The sequence below is a fragment of the Bos taurus genome, chromosome 22 (assembly GCF_002263795.3).
Source record: "Bos taurus isolate L1 Dominette 01449 registration number 42190680 breed Hereford chromosome 22, ARS-UCD2.0, whole genome shotgun sequence".
NCBI classification, from domain to species: domain Eukaryota; kingdom Metazoa; phylum Chordata; class Mammalia; order Artiodactyla; family Bovidae; genus Bos; species Bos taurus.
This window is the reverse complement of record NC_037349.1, coordinates 39,062,925-39,088,545: the sequence shown is the minus strand read 5'-3', so window position 1 is coordinate 39,088,545 and position 25,621 is coordinate 39,062,925. Positions and strand designations below refer to the sequence as shown.

Below are 25,621 nucleotides of genomic sequence, written 5' to 3'. Positions count from 1 at the left end.
TAAGAGAGCCTTAACTAAGGGTAATTTAATGAAATCTTTGCTCCTTTACATCTCTTCCATGTAATGAAATCATCTTTCAGAGAACAGATGACTATGAGTTCACATAATGTAGAATCTCATGAAGAAAGGGAAGAAAGAGTAGAAAAAAAGGGGAAAACATACTTATGTACTTGCAGTCTCTTGGACTCAATTTTGTTATGACAGGCAATGTGTGCTTGCTTTAAAAAAAAATTGAAATACTGTTACATATATATTTTAAAGTTTTATCCTAAGATTCCTTACTCTGAAAATAATTACATGATGGTTGAAAGTTTTCGTACTTAGGCTCTTTGTATGGGGGTCTAGAGAGATGTTTTTGGTCTGGTATCTGTTTCATTTGTCCTTGATACAAGTAGGAAATGCTCAGGTGCTGTTGGGGTAGGGATTGGTGAAAAGTGTTAGTCACTTGGTCATGTCTGACTCTTATGACCTCATGGCCGATAGCCTGCCAGGCTCCTCTGTCCTTGGAATTCTCCAGGCAAGAAGACTGGAGTGGGTAGCCATTCCCTTCTCCAGGGATGTTCCTGACCCAGGGATCAAACCCAGGTCTCTTGCATTGCAGGCAGGACACTAGTAAATCTTGGCTGATGCCACAGATGTGAGAAGTTCATCAGTGGCTTAGCTCTGGTAGATGGTGTGAGTGATTTGAAGGTTGCCCCCATCGTTTTTGGGGTTTCTCTGGTGGCTCAGATGGTAAAGAATCTGCCTGCAATGCGGGAGACTCAAGTTTGATCCCTGGGTCGGGAAGATCCTTGGAAAAGGGAATGGCTACCCAACTCCAGTATTCTTGCCTGGAGAATTCCATGGACAGAGGAACCTGGTGGGCTACAGTCCATGGGGTCACAAAGAGTGGGACACAACTGAGCCGCTAACACTCACTTCTTCACTTTTCCATCGTTTTTATTTGGTGTCCCCTTCCTGTTGTGCCAGAATCAAACGTTCTTCCTCTGAGTTGCATTCTGTACTTGGAAACACGTATTTTCAAATATCTTATACATTCATCCTTTTGTATTTTATAATGGAGTAGTATAGCCTATTAACAATGTTGTCACGGTTTCAGGTATACGATAAAGCAATTCAGCCATACATAATACATGTCTCCATTCTCCCCTAAACCCCCCTCCCATCCAGGCTGCCAGGTAACACTGAGCAGAGTTCCCTGTGCTGTACAGTAGGTCCTTGTTGGTGATCCATTTTATTTAAATATTTATTTTACTCATTAGTATGCACTGGGTTTTAGTTGTCGGATCTTCAGTTGACATACGGGATCTAGTTCCCTGACCAGAGTTGAACCCAGGCACCCTGCATTGGGGGCGTAAAGTCTTAACCACTGGACCACCAGGGAAGTCCCAGTTATCCATTCACGTATAGCAGTGTGTACACGGATCCTCTTGACATCATTCTTTTGTAAGCAGAGGTGCCATCTCCCACGCCCCTGCAGACCCTGGATCCCAGCTGTCTGCCTCATTCTCTAGAATGGTTTTCTTTATCATCTAGTACCCCATACATTTTACTTGGTTTGTGGTCTCCCCCAACTACAATGAGAGCTTCCTAAAGGCAAATGGATGTCTTCTTAGTGCAAGAATAAATACCTGGCACATGGTTGGGATTCTCGAACTCTCTGGGTGAATGATGAATATGAGCAAAGCTTCCTTACAGTTCTTTCAAGACCTTTGCTGTGAGGCTCGGAGATGCAGTACTTTTCTGAGTCCCCAGAAGGAACGCTGCTGTTGTTTGTACATCTTCTCTAGATACGATTATGGCTGGGGACTGCTTTGGCCCTGTATGTCTCTATATGTTAAGACATTAGATATTGCTGGAATTGGCCATGTTCTCGCCATTCTGTGAGCTTCTCTTACTAAAGCTTGTCACACAGCAAAGAGAGGGTAGCAGAAAAGTCTCTGGGTAAGTCCCCCACTGGATCATTCTGTGGCTGCTAAACAGTTCCCATACAGATGGGTAGGTTTTGTGTTAGTTTGTTCTTCTCCACTAACCCTCACCCTTTATTACATTCTTTGCCTTTGAGAGGAGGCAGACAGGACCCAGCCCCCCATCCCCATGGAATAAGTTTTGTTGACTCTACCGCATTTGTGCAGCAGTGCGTGTATAATCATTTTCCTCTTGCATCACCTAGAATATGTGTTGACCTCTGGAAAATGCCCGGGGCCTCTCCCCTCTGAATTGATTCAGCCAACAAACACAGCTGTTGGGTAGCTGTGCAATTGAAATCCATTTTAAAAGGTTAAGTGGTGAGAGATACTTCTTGCACGGTCTTTGCATTTTTAGTTTCTTTCCCCCTGGATAAGGAATCAGAACGCCAAGGATCTCACCCTGCCTCCATCATGAAACCTAGGTCAATGACTTGACCTCTCTGAGCCTAGTTTCCAGAATCTGCAGTAAGCAGGATATTAAAGATCGCATGAGGTGGTACGTGTCAGGGAAGTTTGGAAAGATTCATGGAAGCCGAAGTTGTCAGCTGTGGATATCTCCTTCCCAAATCGTGATGTCATTCCTCCCAGCATCTGTGGACAGCAAGCATTTGCACAGTCCCCAGGTTAAGACTGTCCCAAACACGGATCCACATCCACTGCGTGCAGCTAGCTTCACTGCGTTCTTCCACTTGGATTTTAGGACTTTTAGTTCCCTGGGATCCTCAGAAAATGCCATCAGTCGTGGCCGCTTTGCCACACCTCTAAGTAGGTGTCTTAGACCAGAAATGCTCTTTGAGTGTTCTCTGCTTCATTTCTCAGCAGCAAGTAGAAAACTCACAGTCCAACAGCATATCTATTCAAATGGGAGATTCTCACTCACTGATGGTAGAAATACGTGGAAGGAACAATTCCACGGCATAAGATTCGCCACTAACTGAGAAGTGCATGGAATTGAGTTGAATCTCCCTTGGTCTAGTAGATGCATCCTTTTTCTGAAATAAGATATTTAATATAGGTCCCTGTGCTATATAGTAAATCTTTGTTGCTTACCTAGTTTATTAATGTTTCGGCCATGCCACAGGGCATGTGGGGTCTTAGTTCCCCAACCAGGGATCGGACCCTTGCCCTGTGCATTGCAAGTCAAGTGTCCTAACCATTGGACTGCTAGGGAAATCCTAGTAGACACATCCCCTTGATGAGTTGTGATGCATTTGTGAGAGTGAATGACCTGAAACGCTGTAGTGTTAGAGGACTTCCCTGGTGAAACCAGACGTGAGACTGCTCTTCCAGCGTTTCCTCAGGTTTTTATAGAAAGCAGTAGCCTTCCGTGGGGATGCGCCTAGACAGAAAACTTATTTCACCCTTAACTGAGAAGAAGTTACCTTATATGACCTTTCTTTAAAAAGCTTTCAACCAGATCATAATCCCTTATTTTTTGTAAAACTACGCAGTCCTATTTAGTAAATTTGTAACATAGTTTGTAATTTCATTGTAACAATTCATGGTTGTATTTATTCTTAAGGTTTCTTCCAGTTATTATAGGACAGTTGTCTTACATAAGAAAAAGCAATGTAAGGAAAACACAAATTTCTAAAATATCACCAGTTTTTAAAAATTCTATTAAGTTTCAGCACAATTTTTCTTTAATTGAGACCTCCTTAGTATCCTTTTAAATGATTTACCTTAGGAATTATCTAATTTTATAATTTTTTTTATGTGGACCAGTTTTACAGTCTTTATTGAATTTGTTACAGCACTGCTTCTGTTTTATGTCTTGGTTTTTTGGCCTTGAGGCATATGGGATCTTAAGTCCTCAAACAGGGATCAAACCTGTACCTCCTGCATTGGACAGCGAAATTGGACTGCCAGGGAAGTTCCTCTAATTGTTTTTATGTCTAAAAGTAGTAGGATATTTATTGAATATTTATGGAACACTTACCCTGCCCACTGGATCTCACTCATTCTTTGTCCATATTTGAAACCTAACAGGAAGATTTCTAGGCTCTAGATGTATCAACTTAAGTTATTTCATCATTTGAATCCTTCACTTTCTATCACTGATTTTTCAAAAAAGATGTTTCCAGACAACTACCAGTAAACTGAACCATTACACAGTTTTGAAGTGTGGGCAACAGAATGAGACTGAAAATTCAGCTACCGAACTGTTGTAGAGTCCCTAAGTCGTCATTATAAAAGGTGTAACATACTCTGATCCTAGAACTTACTTTGCACTTAACCTTCCTCAGAAGATATCATCATCATCTAATATTTATTGAGCATTTATTGATCAAAATTATGTGGTTTATGTTTTTTTTTTCAACATCAATTTTAGGGAAAGTGGTGCAATCCATACCCCCATTTCACAGATGAAGAAACCAAGGCTCAGAGACATCCTTTAATTTGCTGGAGGTTGCATGAATAAATGGTGGGCTAGCATTGGAATTATCTGTGTGACTTCAAAGCACAGATGCTTAGAAATGGCTCTGCCACCTCTTGGCATGTTCCTGACAGTTCTTATATCTGAGGACTTCAGTCTCATTAGGATTTTGCTTCCCTAAATCAAGGCATCTTCAAATACATGTGACTGTTCTCTTAAAATTTTTTCTGGATTTTCTTCTTTCAGTAGCACTGACCACTTGCTTTTCCACTAAATTCTCCTTCATCCTCCATGAAAGCATTTCATCATTATTCTGTTGAAATTTCCTCCATATAAAAAAAAAAAAACCCACAAAACTCTCCTCTTTGTTTCCAAGTCATCTTTATTCTTTTCTTTCCTAAGAAAAAGACTCTCCCCACCACCACCAATATCGCCATTCCCTGTGCCAAGTAGGAATTAGTGATTTTTTTTTTTTTTTACGCTCCAGGTCTTAGTTGCCACACATGGGGTCCTCGCTCTTTGTTGGGGCATACTGACTCTTCTGATTGTGGCATGCACGCTCTTAGTTTTTGGCATGTGGAGTCTAGTTCCCTGACCAGGGATTGAACCTGGGCCCTCTGCATTGGGAGCTCAGAGTCTTAACCACTGGGCTGCTAGGGAAGTCCCGAGGCTGTGTGGTTTAAATGACTCGGAGAACAGCTCAAAAACATGTTGAATATTGTTCTATATCACCAACTTTTGGATGATTCTGCTGTGGTTCAAATTCATGGATAAACAGCTCTGATCTTGAAACCCCAAAGCGTAAGTAGAACCAGCAAGTTACATTGGCTCTTTAAAAAATACTATGAAATAGACGAAAGGTTAAGGAAAGCTTTGCTAACCTTTTGATCCTCATCTCTTGGAGATAGATGCTTATAGGAATCTTTGAAGAAATTTGAGTTATCAGATTTACTAGCTCGAACTGAAATTTAGAAATTTAGACTCTTCATAGTGTCCTGGTTTAATTGGCAAAGATAGTGCTGTAAGAAGGAAGACTTTTTTTTTCACCTAAATCCTGTACAGTGTGGAAATTGTAAACCCAGTGCGGCAGCGAAGGTTGGTTAGCCAAGCATATGAGAGAGAACTCCTTATGCAAACATTTTACCAGACAGTTCCAATCACTAGAGAAGTGACATCAATTATTTTATTAAGAATTTTTTTTTTTTTGCCATCTGAAAAATTGTATTGAAAATTCTCAAAGTAGATTTTATGAAGCTATTGCACATTTAGAACTACCTATACATATGCTATGTCAATGATTTTTTTTTTCTAAAAAAACTGCTGCAGAATTTACCAAAGGGTTTTTCTGGATTGCAAATATACAGAGAGAATCTTTGAAGGATAGAAAAATCTGATTTAAGAAAATTTCTGTGATTCAGGTTGTATATGTTGGGGCTACTATAGACCTCTGTAGGCTAATGCTAATGATTTAAACAATAAATAAGCTGCATAAAAGAATTGTACAGTGGATCTCAAGCTTTACCCTGCCTCAGAATCTCTGGGAGGGCTGATAAAGAGTGCAGGACCCCAGCCCCAGAGCAGACCACAAGCATCAGCAACACCTGGAAACTTCCTAGGAATGCAAGTTCTCAGGCTCCACTATAGGAAATTTTTTTAAAAAATTCATTCATTTCTTTGGCTGTGCTGGGTCTTACTTGCGGTATGTGGGACCTTGAGTTACAAAATGCAGGATCTTTAGTTGTGGCATGCAGACTCTAGTTCCCTAACCAGGGATTGAACCCAGGTCCCCTGCACTGGGAGCAAAGAGTCTTAGCCACTGGACCACCAGGATAGTCCCTATCAGGAAATTTTTTAAATTGTGAAATTTGCTATGTGTATAATGCTTGAGAAATTACGCAGTCTTCTTCCAGATAAATTAAATTGTGACTTCTTCAGGAGAATGAAAGGGGCTTTGACTCTTCATTCATCCCACTAATCACTTTTCAAAATCAAATGTTCCATGCTCACTGGTCTCCCATTGTTACTCTGGGAAGATAAAGCACAACTGAATGTAATGACCTAGCTATCAGCCCCATTCTAGCCATCTGTCTTCTAAGATATTGAAGTAGTCACAAACTTCTGTCCTTTAAGATCATCATCATCATTATTATTTTGGCCAAGCTGTGCAGCTTGCAAGATTTCAGTTCCCCAACCAGGGATTGAACCCACACCATGGCAGTTGGATCCATATTATTATTAAATTGATATTATTATTATTAATATCTGCAAGTATTTTTAAAAATCTACTGTTTCCATCTTTGGGGCAATCTTTTGAAACACCAAGCTTACGTTATATTTTCACTGCAGTTATTAATGAATTACATTTTCACTCAAACTATTAATGAAACATATATAATATGTCATCTGCAAATTATATTGAGTGTATTATGCTACTTATTCTTTTAGACTTTCATCATATGTAGCTTTTTAAAATCAGAACTCAGCTCATTGAATTAGCCTGTTTATAGAGCATGTTGAAAGGGCTTTTCCAAATGTGCCTATTGTCAAACACAAATGTCCTTATAAATGTTTTTCTCTGGAAATTAGAAAAACTAACTTTCTAACAAGAACATTACAAAACAAAATGTTGCTGCTAACCAACATTTAGAAATCCAGAAATGATTCGTGCCTTTCCCTCAGTTAAAACACATCTTAATAATTTGAAGGTCACTGGCTTCAGCAGGGTGCCAGCACATAAAGGGGTTTTAAACATGCAGTTTAAAACCCTTGGGATTAAACCAACCTTGTTGGCATATTTTATTTATACAGAGATTATCTCCAAAGGAGATTCATTGGTCTTTTGACTATAATGAAGCCCTTTCTTTATTGACTTCATTGTGTCATAAATGAAAAGAGATTTCTTTTTTATGGCAGGAAATAAAATGTCCTCATCTCCACAGCACTCCTTGCATCCTAAGAGTCTGATTTAGACAAAAATCTATTGTGTCCTAAATCAGGAGCTAAAAATCTCAGTAATTGTATTTGCTATTTGCTTTATCTTCTTAAGTTGACACAGGTATTAAGCACAGAGAGAGGCCTGAACTTGGCTTCTGAGATGAGAGGCTGATCGCTTCTCAGAAAGGAAGGAGACTGAGTTCTCAGCATTAAGGTCTGTCCACTACAGGGGTGGTTCGCAGTCCCTGAAAACAGCCCAGTCATGGGGCTTGGGGTCAGGAGGATGCCTGAGTATGATTGAACTGGACCCAAGTACTAGGCCCTCCTTGCCCTCATATCAATTTGGTTGGGATTTGGAATAGGGTTGAAGGAAATGCTAAGTGTTAAATGAAGTTCGCACAGGTTGGCCTCAGTAAGTGACTGAAGGCCTTCTGGAGTCTTCATGGTAAATTTATATGTATACCCACAACCTGCCAGAGTAAACAAGCAGCGATAATTTTCTGAAACAGACCTTAGGCCAGTCAACCCCACAGCTAAGCATCTTGGAAGGCAGGAAGGTAAATACCATGGTATTTTATTTACCTGGCATCTTCAAGGTGACCCAGAGTTTACCTTTGAAGCCAAAGTGATTCATTTCAGCCCATTTTTGTTGGAGAACTTCTTTAACACGTATTGTATGCTTTTCTGCCCTCTCGCTGTATATGTTCAGTTTAAGACCTAGAGGGGTCACGTTAAGGCCCAGGAAGCCAGCTTTGGGGTCAGCCTGGCCCAGCCATTTGATGGCAGTGGACCCTGGCCAGGTTCTTTGTTTCTCCTAGCCCCCAGATCATAGGATCTCGCATGCATAGCGATTCTCATCTCATAGTAAATCACAGCTTTACTATGATTTACTATGGCACCTACTAAATGCCAAGCTCTCTGGTAAGTACTTATGTTTTCCAGTTTGTTCTGCATAGCACTCTGAATTAGCTGGTTCTGATTTCCAACTAGATGAGGAACAGCAGTCGTAGAGATGTAAGGTCCGGTATCACCAGGCCGACTGATTCTGGCTTTTTCCACCACTATCTCTGGGTACCTGATGCACAGGAAGCATTCTGGCCGCGGTGGCAGGTGAGAATAAGGGCTACACAGTTATACAGAGTTGCAGGCTAAAGACCCTACCACGCTGCAGCGTGCTAGGCAAGGCCTTCTGCAGCGCCCCCCTGTGGTGGGCTTTCAGGGACCGCCTCAGGTGCTGATTTTGTTTTCTTTGCAATTTCAAAGGAAAAATTGCTGAGTTTTTCCTTTTGGTTTATCTGTTGTTCCTTAATACTAAGAGTCTGCAAATTTAGCATGGGTGAGTTCTCTCTAATGGAATGGGTCTGAGCATGCAAGCACAACAGAGATATAACCACAGATTTTAGAAGCAACTTTTCTTTTTTTTTCTTTCTGTTTTTATTGAAGTATAGTTGATTCACACTGTTGTGTTAGTTTCTGGTGTACAGCAAAGTGATTCAGTTATATAGACATACCCATGAATATGCTGGAGAAGGAAATGGCAACCCACTCCAGTGTTCTTGCCTGGAGAATCCCAGGGACGGGGGAGCCTGGTGGGAGGCCGTCTATGGGGTCACACAGAGTCAGACACGACTAAAGCGACTTAGCAGCATGTATATGTATTCATTTTCATGTTCTTTTCCATTATAGTTTATTGCAAGATATCAAATATAATTCCCTGTGCTATATAGTAGGACCTTATTGTTTATCCCTTCTGTATATTGTAGTGTATATATGTCAATCCCAAACTCCTAATTTATCCCTCCTCCATTCTCTTCCCCTTTGGTAACTGGATGTTTGTTTTCTATGGCTTGTGACTCTGTGTCCATTTTATAAATATATTTGTTTGTATCACATTTTAGATTCTACGTGTAAATAATATCATATGGTACTTGTCTTTTTCTTTCTGACTTACTTCACTCAGTATGACAATCTCTAGGTCCATCTCTGTTGCTGCAGATGACAAAATTTTATCCTTTGTTATGGCTAAGCTGTATTCCCATTGTGTGTGTGTGTACTGTGTCTTCTTCATTCATCTGTCAGTGGACATTTAGTTTTTAAAAGCAACTTTTCTTTATGTTCACATGCATTTTTCTCCATGTTTTGCAGTTTTGCTTTTGAGGTCAACATTAACCAGCTCTTTTCTCCCTCTTGGAATCTCTCACCTTCATACTTTGTTTTCAGTAGAGGTTCAGCCTCTTACAATGCTCTGCTTTGGACGCGTACAAACCAGAAACTAATTTCAGGCTTCATCAGAAGTGGTACATAAGGATGTTTTGTTGTGGACTGACCAAAATAAAGGACCTCTTATGTGCTGGATTTAATTCCAACCACAAAAGGCTAAAATCTTGGAACAAAGTATAAATAATATTATTTAAGACCAACAAGGCCACTTTTCCTGATCCTCAACTGACTGTATCAAATATTTTGTAACAGGGTAGTGTAGTGGTGATAGTAGTTATCCCATTTTTGCCTTATTTAAACCTTTGGTATCTGAAAGCTCTATACTTAAAAATACTGGCACAAAGTATACTGTGTATAACATTTTATCAGATTAACAGACACGCTGTGCCTAATTGCTTGCTTTTCCTTGCAACTGTGCTCTGAGAATGAAGGCGGTGTGTTCCATCACATGGGAGCCCGGGCTTTGGGCTTAATACACCAGGATTCGAATGTCAGCTCTGCCGCTTAGTAATGGTGTCGCTTTGGACAAGTTGCCTCAGGTTCCTTACGTGTAAATTGAAGATGACGGCACCCTCTGTGCCTAGTCCTTGTGAAGATAAGTGTATGCAAAAGGCTGAGCGTAATCCCTGGCAATCAGTGAGGGCTTCCTTCACATTTCCTTCAACTCGATCATGAGACATTTCACTGAATCATGGTAATCCAACGTCTAACCTGTAGTCAGTGAAACCGTCTTTGTTTTTGTTTAAATCATCTATTTATTTGTCTGTGCCAGGTCTTAATTACAGCACATAGGCTCTTCATTTATGGCATGTGAAGTCTTAGCTGTGGCATATGGGATCTAGTTCCCTGACTAGCCCAGGGATGGAACCTGGACCCCCTGTATTGGGAGACGCCGAGTCTTAGCCACTGGACCACCAAGAAGTCCCAAGGCATCTTTACTTTGATCCTAACTCTTTTCCTCTTCTTTGTTTCTCCCTAGTCACCAAGTTATCAAACCCATCCGTTTTAAGACACTGGCAGTCTTCACCTTGCGGTTCTTGCTCTCACTTTCTTATGTTCAGTAGGACACATGTTGCCCTTGAGCAGACACCATCTCGCTAATATCTGGCTGAGTCCTAGGTGCTCAGTAAACACCTCTTCAGTGGTGTCCCCTTCACTGTGACCTAGACGACAGCCGCTCTCTCCCACCAGAAGCACTGTTCCCCTTGACTCTGCAGCCAGCTGCCACCACCACGCTCCAGGCTTCAATTCATCTTTCCAAGCCTGTGTTTTCAACTCTTAAGATGAGTATTGAAAACAGTGCCTATCTCTTAGGGCTGTTGGGAGGAATGAGTACATGTAAACACATGTAAAGGGCACAGAAGGTGCCTGGTCCGTAGTTAGTGCTCTGGTCATTGTGACATTTGTTAATGAAACTCGGCTGTATAGGTGGAAATAACATCTCACAGATGGGTATCTTCTTGTACACAGGCTTTCTACAGATATAAACTGAGCAGATCAGGTCTACAATGCTGTCCTAATTGCTTGGCCTTCTGGCTAGTTAGAGTAATTTTATAATTATCTGGCTCATGTTGAGAGAAATTTAATAGAAAACCAGTGTAAGAGGAAAACTATTAGGACTTCTAATTAGCTTCAGCCTTATATTTATCTTCATATCGAAGGAAAAAAGATTTACGACCCTTCAGTTTTATTTATCTTGATTGAAAGACAAAAATGTGTTGTCCGGGTGGTCACTGTACCATGCGTGTTTGTGTGTGTGTGTATATCTTTCTGTTTGGTTGTTTGGTGGTTTTTTGACATTACTGATGGTGCTTGGAAACCTAGAGAATTGTGATTAGACTTCTTTGGATAAAGAACCAAATTTGAGAGACTAGTGAGTCGTATATTTCCATATGCAGTTCTTGAACTGAGCTCTGCTGGGTTTTGCTGCTTCTAACCATGGGAGGAATGGACCAACTGAGTTATAGGCATGTATAGTGTTAGCTTAGATCGTATAGTTGAGCATTTTGTAGGAAAAAATAATAAATTGTTAACCTTAAAGTGATTTTTTTTTTTAGTGACTCGAACAGGACTCTGCCCTTTAAAACACCGTGGTATGTACCTTGGAGTAAAATAACTCTGAAGCTGAACTGCAGTCTTATTTGGAACTAGAGTCCATGTACTCAATCATGGCATGCGTTCCTGCTAAGTCGCTTCAGTTGTGTCTGACTCTTTGTGACCCCATGGACTGTAGCCTGCCAGGCTTATCTGTCCATGGGATTCTCCAGGCAGGAATACTGGAGTGGGTTGCCATGCCCTCCTCCTGGGGATCTTTCCAACCCAGATTTTGGAACCCACATCTCTTGATATCTTTTGCATTGGCAGAAGGGTTCTTTACCACTAATGCTACCTGGGAGTCCATATACTTAATCATGGCACCTGAAGTTTATTGGGGATTTCCAGTTCTAAACTATCATTACAGAATAAATGTTGCCCTCAACCTATGACACTGTTTTTTTTAACCTTATTTTGTACTGGGGTATAGGTAAAGAATTCACCTGCAGTGCAGGAGACGCAAGTTCCATCCCTGGGTGGGAAGATCTCCTGGAGGAGGAAATGGCAACCCACTCCAGTATTCTTGCCTGGAAAATCCCATGGATGGAGGAGCCTCCTGGGTTACAGTCCATGGGGTCTCAAAGAGTCAGACATGACTGAAGTGACTGAACGCAAGTGCACATAGCCGAGTAACAGTTTTGTGATAGTTTCAGGTAGGTGCAAGGGGACGCAGGCTTACAACCTATTAAACTATTAACCATGTCACTCCACTCTTGGAAACAGTGTCTTTCATGAAATGTCTTTCATTTCAAAATAAATAGGAGAAAAGTGTTGCTGCAGTCTGTAGGCTAGAGTGTTTGTGGGGCCAGGTTGTGTCTCATCTTATTTATGTCGCCTCTTGTTCAAAGATGAGTTTATTCTTGTCTCTTAGACACACTCTAGTTTTGTACACTTTAGTCCTTTTCTCAACTTAAGATCTTTTCATTGCCACTTGATCTTTATTATAGAATTTGCTTACTTCTAAACATTTTAAGCGAAGTGATCAGATAATTTGGGAAATTTTTCTTGAACTGTGCATTCTGCTAAATATTCCGGGGAAACATTTTGGCTCAGCTCACTTTGTTAATGCTGGTTACATCATTATGGGCGCTATAGATTTCTTGGGCGTGCAAAATGATTGCATATTCATGAACATCTTCAATCCTGAAATATTTGTAAATAACTTGGCTTTTTTTTTTTTTCATAAGGAGGCCTGTTAAAATTATTAGGTCTTTAGTGGTTCACACAGAAAGAATTGGTACGTACAAGGCACCCCCTATTGGATAAGTCACATTTCTCCGCTAAGCAGGTTGGGTTATGAACGTTTATAAGTCACCTTCCTTAAACAAAGTATATGAGAGACGCTTCTTTTCCTCTTAGGAATGATTCAAGTTTGAAAATGTCAATAGATGCAAAAAGCCACCCTTAGAGCTTTGCTCTCTCGAAAGAAAGTCGAGAAGGAATGACATAGTCAATGTTAGCTGTCACCAGATGAAGAGAAATCAGATTGTCAAGCCTGGATCTCTAACATTCTTGCCAAAGTAGGACCTCATTTACACATACAGATCTTCATACCCTTTGCTAAGAAAAGCATCTGTGGCAGTTTAGATGTTTGTGCGTTTGCCAAAGATCTTTCACTCTGAATAAAGTAAATGTCATGTCTGTTGTTTATCTCAAATTCAGCAGAGTATTTTTAAAAGGAAATATTTGCGGGGGAGGGGCGAGGGAAGGAGAGAAGGGGGAGGTCGGGCAGCTCCAGTGGGTGGGGTGTGGCCGTCCTCAAGGTGCAGGGTGGAGCTGGGTAAATCAGCGTAAAACACTCACGAGGCTCACGAACTGAAAACGTCCTTTTGAAGTGACAGCATCACAAATAAATTGGAATGTGGCGTCTTCCCGAATTTGTACCTAGTTCTGTCAACACCAAAAGAAAATCCAGTTAATTCCATCAAACTGGTTGTTTGGCATTGTGTAGACACAGCTGTCTCGCACGGAAATTGTGAACACGTAAACGTGGATGGCAGTGTACCCAAAGCCAGCTGGTTCGGTGGCACCTGTCTGTGACTGTCTGTGATTGTGTATAAAGATTGCATAGACTTCAAAGATCAGAAACAGAACTGAGTTGTTCCAACTTCAAGCTGGACCCCACTGAATAGCAAATTCTTGAAAAACCTAGGTCGTGATAACATGTCTTAACCAACAAGTACACTTGGTAAATTCAGTTTTAGTTAAAAGTATGATGTGGTGATTTAAGTATGTACATTTCCTTGAATATGAAAACTAAAGGTAATTCTTTATAGACCATTTTTAAAACCATACTTAGCTTTTCAGTTCAGTTCAGTTGCTCAGTCGTGTCCAACTCTTTGAGACCCCATGAACTGCAGCACGCCAGGCCTCCCTGTCCATCACCAACTCCCGGAGTTCACTCAAACTCAGGTCCATCGAGTCAGTGATGCCATCCAGCCATCTCATCCTCTGTCGTCCCCTTCTCCTCCTGCCCCCAATCCCTCCCAGCATCAGAGTATTTTCCAATAGGCATTCAAAAATCATAATGAGACCCTAATGTCAAGGAAATCCAGAGAAGGCATTTTTCTGGAAGACGTTTATTTCAGGTGATACAGTTATATCACTCTTTGCAGAAATCAAATACCTGTCTTTAGGAATTCCCTTATCGGTGTCATTTGTTTCTGAAAGGAATCTATGTGACTCTGAATATTATTTTATTCCTACAGATGACATGGAAGCCATTCCTGTCAAACAGTTTGTTAAACACATCGGTGAGCTCTATTCTAATAACCAGCATGGGTTCTCCGAGGATTTTGAGGTATGCTTCAAAACCGGACGTTCCTTTCCAGAAAGCTAACTCTTCTTTTACAGAGATTTGTTTGTAAACTTGAAATGAATGTATCTCGAGCATCACAAAAGCAGTCACTGAGGAAAGTGGGGACTGGCTGTCTTTTCCTTACACTGAGAGTTCTCACAGGCCTTCCTTTCCCAGTACAAGTGAGGTGAAAGAGAGTTGCCTGCACACTTCCTGAACGTGCACTTCTGTGAGAGAACAGACTCAGTGGAAGGAAAGAGGCAGACTCGGATTGTGTCTTTTGCATTCTCACTGGGACAGCAGTCGTCATGCAGAGGACAGGCTCCTAACTCCACGTCCGTTCTGGGAGGCACATGGTATAGGGGAGACCACAGGTTGTCAGTCTGAGGAGTCAGATGCCGGCTCCACCAGTCATGATCATTCTGGAGCCAGTCATTTCACCTCTGATCCCCAGTTTCCTCATTTTTTATGATTTTATTTATTTATTTGGCTGTGCTGGGGCTTTGTAGCTTCACAGGCTTTCTCTAGCTATGGAGAGCAGGGGTCACTTTCCCGTTGCGATACACCAGCTTCTCACTGTGACACCTTCTCTTGTTGCAGAGCACAGGCTCTAGGGTGTGCAGGCTTCAGTAGTTGCGGCTCCCAGGCTCTAAAGCACAGGCTCAGTAGTTGTGGCACACAGGCTTTAGCTATTCCACCGCACGTGGGATCCTCCCAGACCAGGGATCGAACCCGTGTCTTCCGCACTGGCAGGTGGATTCTTTACCACCGAGCCACCAGGGAAGCCACCTCCCCCACCCCGCCATCCTTCCTTTTTGAAAATGGCAGCGACATCACTTCCTACCCCAAGCATGTTGGCAGAAACGAATGATGAACATCCTGGAGAGAGCTAGGTTAACAGTTGCTGCTGCTGAGTCGCTCAGTCGTGTCCAACTCTGCGCAACCCCGTGGACTGCAGCCCACCAGGCTCCTCCGTCCATGGGATTTTCCAGGCAAGAGTACTGGAGTGGGCTGCCATTGCCTTCTCCGTTAACAGTTAAGCCCGTGCAAAAGTGGATTGTTCTTGTTTTCGCGATTATTAAGCCCTGGAGAGGAGACATGGGTGAGCAGAGCCTCCTGGTTTTGAGAGCTGGTGTGTAGGGAACAAGGAAGGTAGAGAGCAGCGCGCCGCCCTGCCAGCTCCGGGTCCCGCGCCAGCTCGGCAGTGACAGGGTGTCAATGAGGAGCTATTAAACAGACTGCCCTTTTCTTCACTGAGGCGCTTCACTGAGGCACATCTCTGGCAGCACGAGCGGTGCTGAGGGGGCCAAGTTTTCGTGGCAGCTCAGCTGTCTTCTAGCTTTGTGGGTAAGTCAGTTCCTTTCTGTCTCATTTCTCCTTTAAAATGGAAATGACGCCGAGGGTGCTAACCTGCCCACCTCTTTTCACAAAATTGGTCTGGGGGCCCACTTGGAATAATGGAAGGGAAGCCCTTGGAGATCACCTAGGAGCCATACGGCTGGGAGGCTCAATTATTTTCTCACAGAGGAGGAGAGAGAAGAAAGAAGACCAGAAGCCCTGTTTCTATGCAAATTTGGGAGTCCCTGAAGGCCATCCTAAAGGCAATTATATTGACAACTTGTTTTAAATGAAGTCCCTCTCCTGGCTTTTTGGTTCTTTGTTTTATTTCTGGAGCAGAAGCAGAGCAAAGATGGTAGAGAGAAGGACCCCTCTGACGTATTCTGCAGAGTCATATGTTTCTTGGAAAAAGCAAAAAAAACATGTCAAGTGCTTAATGCGGCTATTAGATGCTGACCCAAAAAAAGGTGCCTGTCCAAGTACAGAGCACATGGTGTGAAGTCAGACATTTTGCATTCATGAGGACAGCACATGTGTGGGGTGTTTGAGTGATTTAGTTCAATTGACTGTTGGCTGGATGACTGAGCAAGAATATTGAGGCATTTAACAATGTTGATGGTATTCCGGACAAACATTCATCCTCTCGAGACGAGAATTTGATCAGGATGATCAAATGCAGCTCCAGTTTCTCAATTATTTATGATTTGAGACCCCAGTGCTATTCATCACAGCTGGTTTTGACACCATTTAATTATTCAAAATAATCAGCTACACCTCTGTAAACTGGCTCTGACTCAAAATGGGCTTCACTGCATCAAAATCACGCCTCTTAACAAGTCCTGGGCATCTGCACCCTGTTTCTAGCCTAAAAAAAAATTACTGCGGCTGTAGCTTTTGTCACCTATATTGAAGTCTGTAGCTTGTCACCTGGTATGTTTGGGACTGGAACAGGGAGGGCGGGGAGATGGGTGGCTTTGTTCTATCATTGTTATTTCACGGTCTGTGCTCGTTTGAAAGGTTTCGAGTCAGGGCTCTTCACCCTAGCAAGAACATCCTTTCTTCCAAAAAGAATAGTAAGACACTCATGCAGAGAAGGAAATGAGACGGTAGAAAAGCCTACTTCTGTACTGTTGGCCTTCAAATTTAGGAGAAATTTGAAGTATTTTAAAACAGTAGTGCTCCTTTTGCATAGCTCTGCTAAAAAGGAAAATGGTAATAGGATCTTTAACAAACTCTCAAGGCTGGTTTTTTTTGGCTGCACCACGCAGCTTGATCTCGGTTCCCTGACCAGGGACTGAACCCAAGTGCTCAGCAGTCCTAAACAGTGGACCACGAGGAGATTCCCTTATCAAGGCTATTTTATAGACAAGAGATAGTCATAGACTGTAAAATAAATAAATAAATAAATAAGGTCAGGACAAGAGATTTTGTGTAATTCAACAAGAATAAAACAAAACCCTCATCGTGTTAAGAGAGTAGAAACCTCAGCTCCAGATTTCCGGGTCCTTTTACATGGAGTAATTACAGCCGATATCTGCTTGGCACCACTGCTCAGATTATTTCACTCATTCCTCAGAAATAACCCCTGTGAGCTGTGAGCTGTTTTGTCCCCATTTTGCAGATGAGGAAGACTGAGGCATTGGTTAGTTCAGTAATGAAGTGGCAGCAGTAGGACCACTTTCTGATCAGGAAGACCAAAGCTTTCTGATTCAAGCCCACATGTTTAGCCCTAAGGCCATCCAGACTCTCCATTTAAGTAAGTAGTATCCTATAGTAAGGAGAATTAACCAAGATGATCAGTGATTGTCTAAAACTGATCATGCAGCTGACGGACCAGTAAATTCCTTGGCAAAAAAAGTAGAAGAGGGAGGTTAGAATAAAGGAGCTACCGCACCCCCCACCCCATCCCACAATTAAGAATACTGGGAGCCCAATACATGATCTTCATGGTCTAGAGCCTTCCCAAAGGGCTGAGAATCTCACTTACAAAAATCTTACATAACTTGTGAATAGAGGCCTGAAATTAGTCCAAGAACGAATCTTAAGATTATAGAGAAAACCACTTAACAGTTAATATTTGCCCATGTTGTTATTCAGTTGCTCAGTCATGTCTGACTCTGTGCCCCCATGGACTGCAGCATGCCAGGCTTCCCTGTCCTTCAGTATCTCCCAGAGATTGCTCGGACTCATGTCTGTTGAGCCCATGATGTCATCCAACCATCTCATTCTCTGTCGTCCCCTTCTCCTCTTGCCCTCAATCTTTCCAGCATCAGGGTCTTTTCCAGTTTGCCCATGAAAAGGCGTTGAATGTTTTATAAGGCACAGAGATGGACTGGACGGAGAACTTGCCCTCAGAGAGTTCATTCTGGTTGGGGGAGACCAGAGTGAACACAGCTAATGCAGAAAGAGGTCAGAGCAAAAGAAGTGCCAATCCAGGAATGAAGTTCTGCCAGGAAAGCAGAGGAGAAAGGCTGCTAGGAATTTTGATTGGGTTTTTCCGCGAAAGTTCTATTATTTGCCCCATCTTGTTTTCAGATTGTGGAGGGAAATGGGAAAAAAAAAAAAAAAAATGGTGAATACCTGTCATGTGTTCAGAACTTTGCTGCTTAAGGAGAATGAGAAATGATCCGCTGGTAATTTTGAGTCTTTGTCTAGAGGTGATGCTGAATGCAAGCTTTTTGTCCTTGTCAGGTAAATTCTGAAGGCTGTTAAAAAGCTGGGGACATTATACCTCTAGCAGATTTTGCAGTCCCTGGAAATAGCATCAATCCTGGTGTCAGGATAGTGCTCAGTGACTATTCCCTTGACTACCTTAGCTGACTTCAGCCTCACTCTTCCCCCGCCTCCCAGGTCATAATCAAGGAGTCTTCCAGAGGCTCGGTGCTAGCAAATAATCTTTCAAAGTCAGGGGAGCTGCAAGGCCCTGTGGGTCAGCAGAATTAATAGGCAGAGGTCAGGAGCATCACAGGCTTAAAAGTGGAGTGCAGAGATGAGGCCAGAGGTCCAATACCCTCTTGACAAGATCCTTTGGGGGATCGAGTCTGTTAAAGTTAACTCCAGCTCAGCTGAATTTGGGCCGGTTGCTCATCTTAAATCAAGAGAACAAAGCTTTGTCCACCTTGAGCCCAGGCACCAAGGGGCCAGTGGCCACAATTACCTTATGTAAGATGCAGAGTTCCGTTGTTGCTGATGACACATATGAGGGAGTTCCTAACGGAGGCGGAAAACTGCAGAAAGAAGGCTGCCTGCAGGTTGGCAGTTTCCTGAGCCTCAGTGACAGAATGCCGGGGTGGGTCTTATATGACCCAAAGGAAAATTTTGTAAACCCTTATCGTGAAAGAAATCATGTGATGAAGCTGAGGTTTTTACGTTGAGGCTCTTATGAAGAGTGAGGAAAAAAGTGTGTTAGCCAAGTTGTACAGGAAAAAATAATTCTGTTTTATAGACCAGCTGTAGGATGACAGACGCTGGGATAGTTTCTTCAGAGTTAGGTTGATTTTCTGGAGGGTAAGGCAGACACTTGGGATAAAGACATACGGATTTAGAGGGGGATGAAGAGGAGCACAGGCTATCCTGGGTAAGGAAAATTGCTGTGAAACAGAGAGCAGGAGGTTGTACAGGCTGTTCAAAGGGCACAGAGTTAAAACTGTCCGGTGTTGGGAAGGAAGAGGTACATAGGTGGGGGCCCTGAAAGCCTGACTCGGGGGTTTGGAATCTCTCTAAGAGGTGTCTGAGCAAGAGAAGAACATAGGTAAGCAGCCTTTGAAGAAAACCAGTGTGGCCGTAGTGGTCGCCTGAGCAGAGGCTGGCAGAGGGTGTGACTGGTACCTGATGAGGGCCAGCTCCCTGTCCAACACTCAGCAAGCACTGTGCTGTGGTCCTGACTTATTCTCGTGCAGGACAGGCCCCTGAACGTAGATGGGGGCGGCCTGAGCTCAGACACTAAGGCTGTTACACATGCTTGGCCTAACCCTTGGTCACCAGGTCCAAAGTATTTCCTTCTCAGCTTGCTTCATTGTGAAGCTGAGTAACCTGAAAGATTTCTAGATCTGTTTCGGCTTTTTTTTCTTTTTTTCCAATTAAGCTTCTGAATGGGAGGACAGGAGGTCAGCATGTGCCTTTGGACAGCCTCCTCCATCCACAGCTCCAGGCACGAGGTGAAGCAGCCCGTATCATCTCTGAAGAACTCTCTATCTGTCAACTTGTATTTTTCTTTTTTTCTCTTTTGGTTCATTTTTTTTAAGTTATGCTTTGTTGTAGATCCTTTGTTTTCAGTTGGCTCTTCTTGGTGGTGGTGTGTCCTGGTCATTTGCATAGTATTCATTTTGAGAATTCCGGCTCTGTTATAGAGACAGGAAAGTGCAAACAAGCTTAAATCTTAAACTTTTTATTTGGGTACTGACTAAGTAACTGTACTATACACATTCTGTTGGCCAGTGTCACTTCAAAGGGTCTTAACACCTATTAAAATCACATTAACTTTGAAATGCCAGTTCAGCTGGAGAAAAAGCACTCCAGGATCAGATGATATTATCAGCATCTAAATGAACCAGGCGGTACTGCAAGGAATTACAGATGACATTATTATCCACAAGACAAAATCAGAAGGCCGTAGGCCAACCCCTTGGGTTCTCGTAAAATCAGATTTAGCATTATTTATGACCATTCCTTGTTTTCTGTCATTCACATAATTGGAAAAGTGAAATAGAGGCGACAGATCAGACTAAGGGTTTTAGATAGCCCAGAGTTTGATTGGCCATATTGAATGGCCGCTTTAAACAGTACAGACAGCTGCTCCCACACAGGCTCAGCCAATTGCATTAGACTGTAATAGAGGCCCCACCTCAGTCCAGTGAGTGTGGTCAGAGTCACACAATGGGGAAAAAAAATATCAATAAGGCAAATCTCCAACTAAAGTACTCAAAGCTGAAATCTCAGCACAGGATGTCTGAACAGCTCAGCCCAGAAGAGGTACATGCCAAAGGTTTGACCTTCAGAACCCAGGAACCAAGGCATGTCAGCTTATTTCACAGATTTGTGTACAGGCTGAATTAATGTCTTCCAGAATACAAATCCATTTTCAAAGGTTTTCTGCCCCTGAAACTATTCAGAAGAGTACACCTTGGGCTTTCAAGGCAATCATGAATGGCAGATATTCTAAGTACGGCTAGCATTGCTCCTGTTCCTAGAGATGTTAAAACAGCCGACTCATTAAATTACGCTCACATTTTATGTCTATTTTAGAGAGAACAGCCAAAGGCAGCCTTCAGGCCTTTTAAACCAGCATTCACCAAACTGTAGGTTATAAACCATTTTAGATAGAACAGCAGGTATCAGAGTTTATCACATTTAGTAAAAGTAAAAAAAAGATAATGCACTCTCATGAAATGCACACTTTCTCCAGAGAGATGTGTTGAACTAATGGATATGGCTTTTCTTTCTTTCTCTCTCTCTTCTTTCTTTCCTTCCTTCCTTCTCTCTCTCCCCTTTTTTTTTTAATACATAATTTTGTGTGTGTATTTTTGGCTGTGCTAGGTCTTCATGCTGCAGTTGTGAGGAGCCAGGGCTCCTCTTCGTTGCAGTGCTCTGGCTTCTCTCGGTGTGGCTCCTGGGCTCTAGAGCCCGGTAGGTGTGTGCACGGGCTTAGTTGCTCCGTGGCACGTGGGATCCTCCCAGACCAGGGATCAAAGCCATGTCTCCTGCATTGGCAGGCAGATTCTTTACCATGGAGCCACCTGGGAAGCCCCTTCTTTTTCTTCCTTTTGTTCTTTCTCATTCTTCCTTCCCCCGGGAACGCCTCCCAATTCTGAAAAAGTGCCCGTACATCCTCCAGGAATCAGGTGTCTGTGAGTATGGTTCCGAATATTTAGTGACCTGTTGTTTTTTGCCTTAGCTCTTTGATCATGGTGAGCCCCTCCTAAGTACTTGGTGAATATAAAAGACGACTGGTTCCTTATAGATTTCATTGTTCTTCATTGTGCATGATGAGCATGCTGTGGACATCATCTGTACTTGCCACGCAGCAAGTAAACTCGGTTACATCTGTCACATGTGAAAGGCTTTTCCTGATCCCCTCACGTCACTTTGCCCTGCTCTTTGTCGCAGCTGTGCACTGCAAATGACTTCCTTTATTAGTTAGCACCCGTGGTTTCTTGGGATTTGAAGCATATGGTGTAGAAAAATTTGGCTTTTTTAGCAATCTTTTATTAGGCTAATGGATGATGTTTCTATCCATGGCAAAGGTAATAGAAGAGGAGAGTTGCTTCTCCCATGGCTGTTTATCTAAAGAAGGATCATGTAAGTAAAATCAGAGTTAAAAATTAGTGCATCAGAGCCATATATGGGGTAAGTCAGATATGACAGTTTTTAGGTTCTATTAGTGTCATTTCAGGGCTTCCCAGGTATCACTGGTGATAAAGAACCTGCTTGCCAGTGCCAGAGACATAAGAGACGTGGATTCGATCCATGGGTCAGAAAGATTCCCTGGAGGAGAGCATGGCAACCCTTTCCAGTATTCTTGGCATGGAGAATCCCACAGACAGAGGAGCCTGGTGGGCTACAATCCATGGGGTCACAAAGAGTCAGATACGACTGAGGCAACTTCGCGCACACACACTGTCATTTCAGGGCTGAGGACAGTCACTTGGTAGTCTGTCATAAAACAAGGCTGTGAGGACCATAATATAAGCATATTGCACATCATGCTGGAGATTATTCTTCTAGAATATTCCTGTTCATCTTTTTAAGACCCAGGTGAATTCTCTCCCATCTAAACCTTCTTCTGTGTTCCTATCCATTTCTTCAGGCCTCTCTTCTACTAATCACATTTGGCTATTATCATGTTTTTATATGTTTTTCTCACCCATTTGACTGCAACATATTCAAAAAGAGACACTATTTCTGTAATCCCCATGCCTAGGTCAGATCTGGAATAAAATGGATGGTGGATGAATTAGTAAAGAATGAAACCCTTTTATTTTGTTTTCATCCTTCATACATCTGTTATGAATACGTTAGTATTCATTTCTGAAGTTGAGTTTGGGGAGGTGATGGTGGCCAGTGACTGGGGAGTGAGTAAAGGCTCTGGGCTTTTGGATGTCTATAGCTGCTTTCTTTTGGCTGTTGTTCAGCGTCCAAAAGCATGTCTAAAAATCTTGGTAACCTCCCTGTATATTTCCTTCTCTAGGAAGTCCAGCGCTGCACGGCTGATATGAACATCACTGCAGAACATTCCAATCATCCAGATAACAAGCACAAAAACAGATACATCAATATTTTAGCATGTGAGTAATAAACTTTAAACTATCTTCAACTGCAAGGAAATGAAATCTTCCTGCTGGGTATGAGCTGAAATGCAAGCAGTTGGAATCAGGATACCAAGAGGGCATTACACGTGCAAGTTGGCCCATCTTCTTCAACAATATGTAAGAAGTGGGGACATCCTCTGCCCCCTTAGTGTTTCATGAAGCTGCCAGATCTCTGTTGTCATAATCAGGCGATCGAAGGAAATGTTCTGAGCTTTACTGTTTTTACATGAAGTGATTTCATATCCAGTGTTGGGAACCAAAGTTTAATGTCACGTGGCTAGCCTAACATTGTTTTTAACCCATGAGAGCCAAGCTTTTTAATGCAAATGGAAATACTGAGAGCTGAATCGAGGAAGCTGAATTTCAGAGCACTCTTTCCAAAGATTAGGTAATTGGTTTATTTCATTCCTTGTGGCCTACGTGTTTAGTCCTGTCCAAAACATTTCCAGGGCCATGAGTACCCTGGAAGTTTAGGAGCAAATAAATAAGAGTTCTTCTTACAGAGCCTCAAGGCTGCTAGGAGGACAGGCCACTTCTGTGGCTGGAAGGCCACTTTTCACAGACACCGAGACTTGACTCACTGGCTGAAAATACACACTTCGATATTGAGAGCAGGAGCACAGATGTTTATGGTTAATGTACATACAGTTTCATGTAATAGTGTGTTTAAAGTTACACACCACTGTAGACAGATTTTTAATAATACTTTCAGTTCAGTTGCTCAGTCGTGTCCAACTCTTTGCAACCCCATGAATCACAGCACGCCAGGCCTCCCTGTCCATCACCAACTCCCAGAGTTCACTGAAACCCATATCCATCGAGTAGGTGATGCCATCCAACCATCTCATCCTCTGTCGTCCCCTTCTCCCCCTGCCCCCAAAACTCTTCACATGAGGTGGCCAGAGTACTGGAGTTTCAGCTTTAGCATCAGTCCTTCCAGTGAACACCCAGGACTGATCTCCTTTAGGATGGACTGGTTGGATCTCCTTGCAGTCCAAGGGACTCTCAAGAGTCTTCTCCAACACCACAGTTTGAAAAGCATCAATCCTTCGGCGCTCAGCTTTCTTCACAGTTCCAACTCTCACATCCATACATGACCACTGGAAAAACCATAGCCTTGACTAGACGAATCTTTGTTGGCAAAGTAATGTCTCTGCTTTTCAATATTCTATCTAGGTTGGACATAACTTTCCTTCCAAGGAGTAAGCGTCTTTTAATTTCATGGCTGCAATCACCATCTGCAGTGATTTTGGAGCCCCCCAAAATAAAATCTGACACTGTTTCCACTGTTTCCCCATCTATTTCCCATGAAGTGATGGGACCGGATGCCATGATCGTAGTTTTCTGAATGTTGATCTTTAAGCCAACTTTTTCACTCTCCTCTTTCACTTTCATCAAGAGGCTTTTTAGTTCCTCTTTACCTTCTGCCATAAGGGTGGTGTCATCTGCAGTGAGATATAATTTATATAACATACACAATTCACCCATTTTCAAGATAATTTGATTTTAAATTTAATTTCAGTGGTTTTTAGTATAGTCAAAGAGTTGTACAACCATCACCACTGTCTAATTTTAGAATATTTTAATCACCTCAACATGAAACCCCTTATCCATGAGCAGTCACTTCTAATTCCTCCTGCTCCCAAGTCCCTAAAAGCCACGTAGCTACTTTCTTTCTCTGTGTGCTTGCCTATTCTGAATATTTCATCTAAATGGAATCATTCTGTACGTGCCCTTTGTGTCTGGACGCTTCTACTCCCCATGATGTTGTTAAAAGGTACACAGGGCGTTGCTTTTATGCCTGAATAATACTTCACGGTATAGATATACCATGTTTATTCATTTCTCAGTGGACATTTGAGTTGTTTCTACTTTCTGTCATTAATAATGCTGCTATGAGCATTTGTGTATAAGGTTCTATATAGACATCTATTTTCAGTTCCCTGGGGTATATACTTAGGAATAGAATACCTAGGACATACGGTAACTTTATGTTTAATATTTTGAGGAGCTGCCCAACTGTTTACCAAAGTGGCTGCGCCATTTTACATTCTCAGCAGCAGTATATGCAGGTTCTAGTGTTTCCACATCCTTGCCAACACACGTTACTTTGTTTTTTTTCTGATAATAGCCATGGTGATGAGCTTGAAGTGGTATCTCACTGTAGTTGCGGTTTTGATTGGCATTTCCCAGTGATTAGTGATGTTGAACATTTTTTCATGTGTCTGTTGGCCACCTTTCTGCCTTTTTTAGAGAAATGTCTATTTAGATCCTTTGCTCGTTTTTATATTTGTTTACTCGTCTTTCTATTGTTGAATTCTTTATACATTATAGATACAAATATATATATAATTTGCAAATATTTTCTTACATTCGCCATGTCATCTTTTCACTTCCTCGATAATGTCCTTTGAGGTACCAACTTTTAAAACTTTGGTGAAACCCAGTTTTTTTTTTGTTTGTTTGTTTCCTGTGCTCTTGTCATATGTAATGAACCAGTGCCTAATCCAAGATCGTAAATATATACCTTTTTTTTTTTTTTGTCAGCTTCTTCTGGTCTTAGCTCTTACATTTAGGCCTTTGA

The 25,621-nt window shown here is 42.2% G+C and overlaps 1 protein-coding gene across 4 annotated transcripts in view; it reads left to right on the top strand.

Moving 5' to 3' along the window:
* PTPRG (protein tyrosine phosphatase receptor type G) overlaps positions 1–25,621 on the top strand; it is a 774,504-nt gene that overhangs the window by 710,692 nt on the left and 38,191 nt on the right. For all 4 annotated transcript variants that reach the window (XM_024982945.2, XM_024982946.2, XM_024982944.2 and 1 more), the window contains 2 exon segments: positions 14,304–14,395; positions 22,917–23,013. In XM_024982945.2, coding sequence (XP_024838713.1) covers positions 14,304–14,395; positions 22,917–23,013 — 189 coding nt within the window.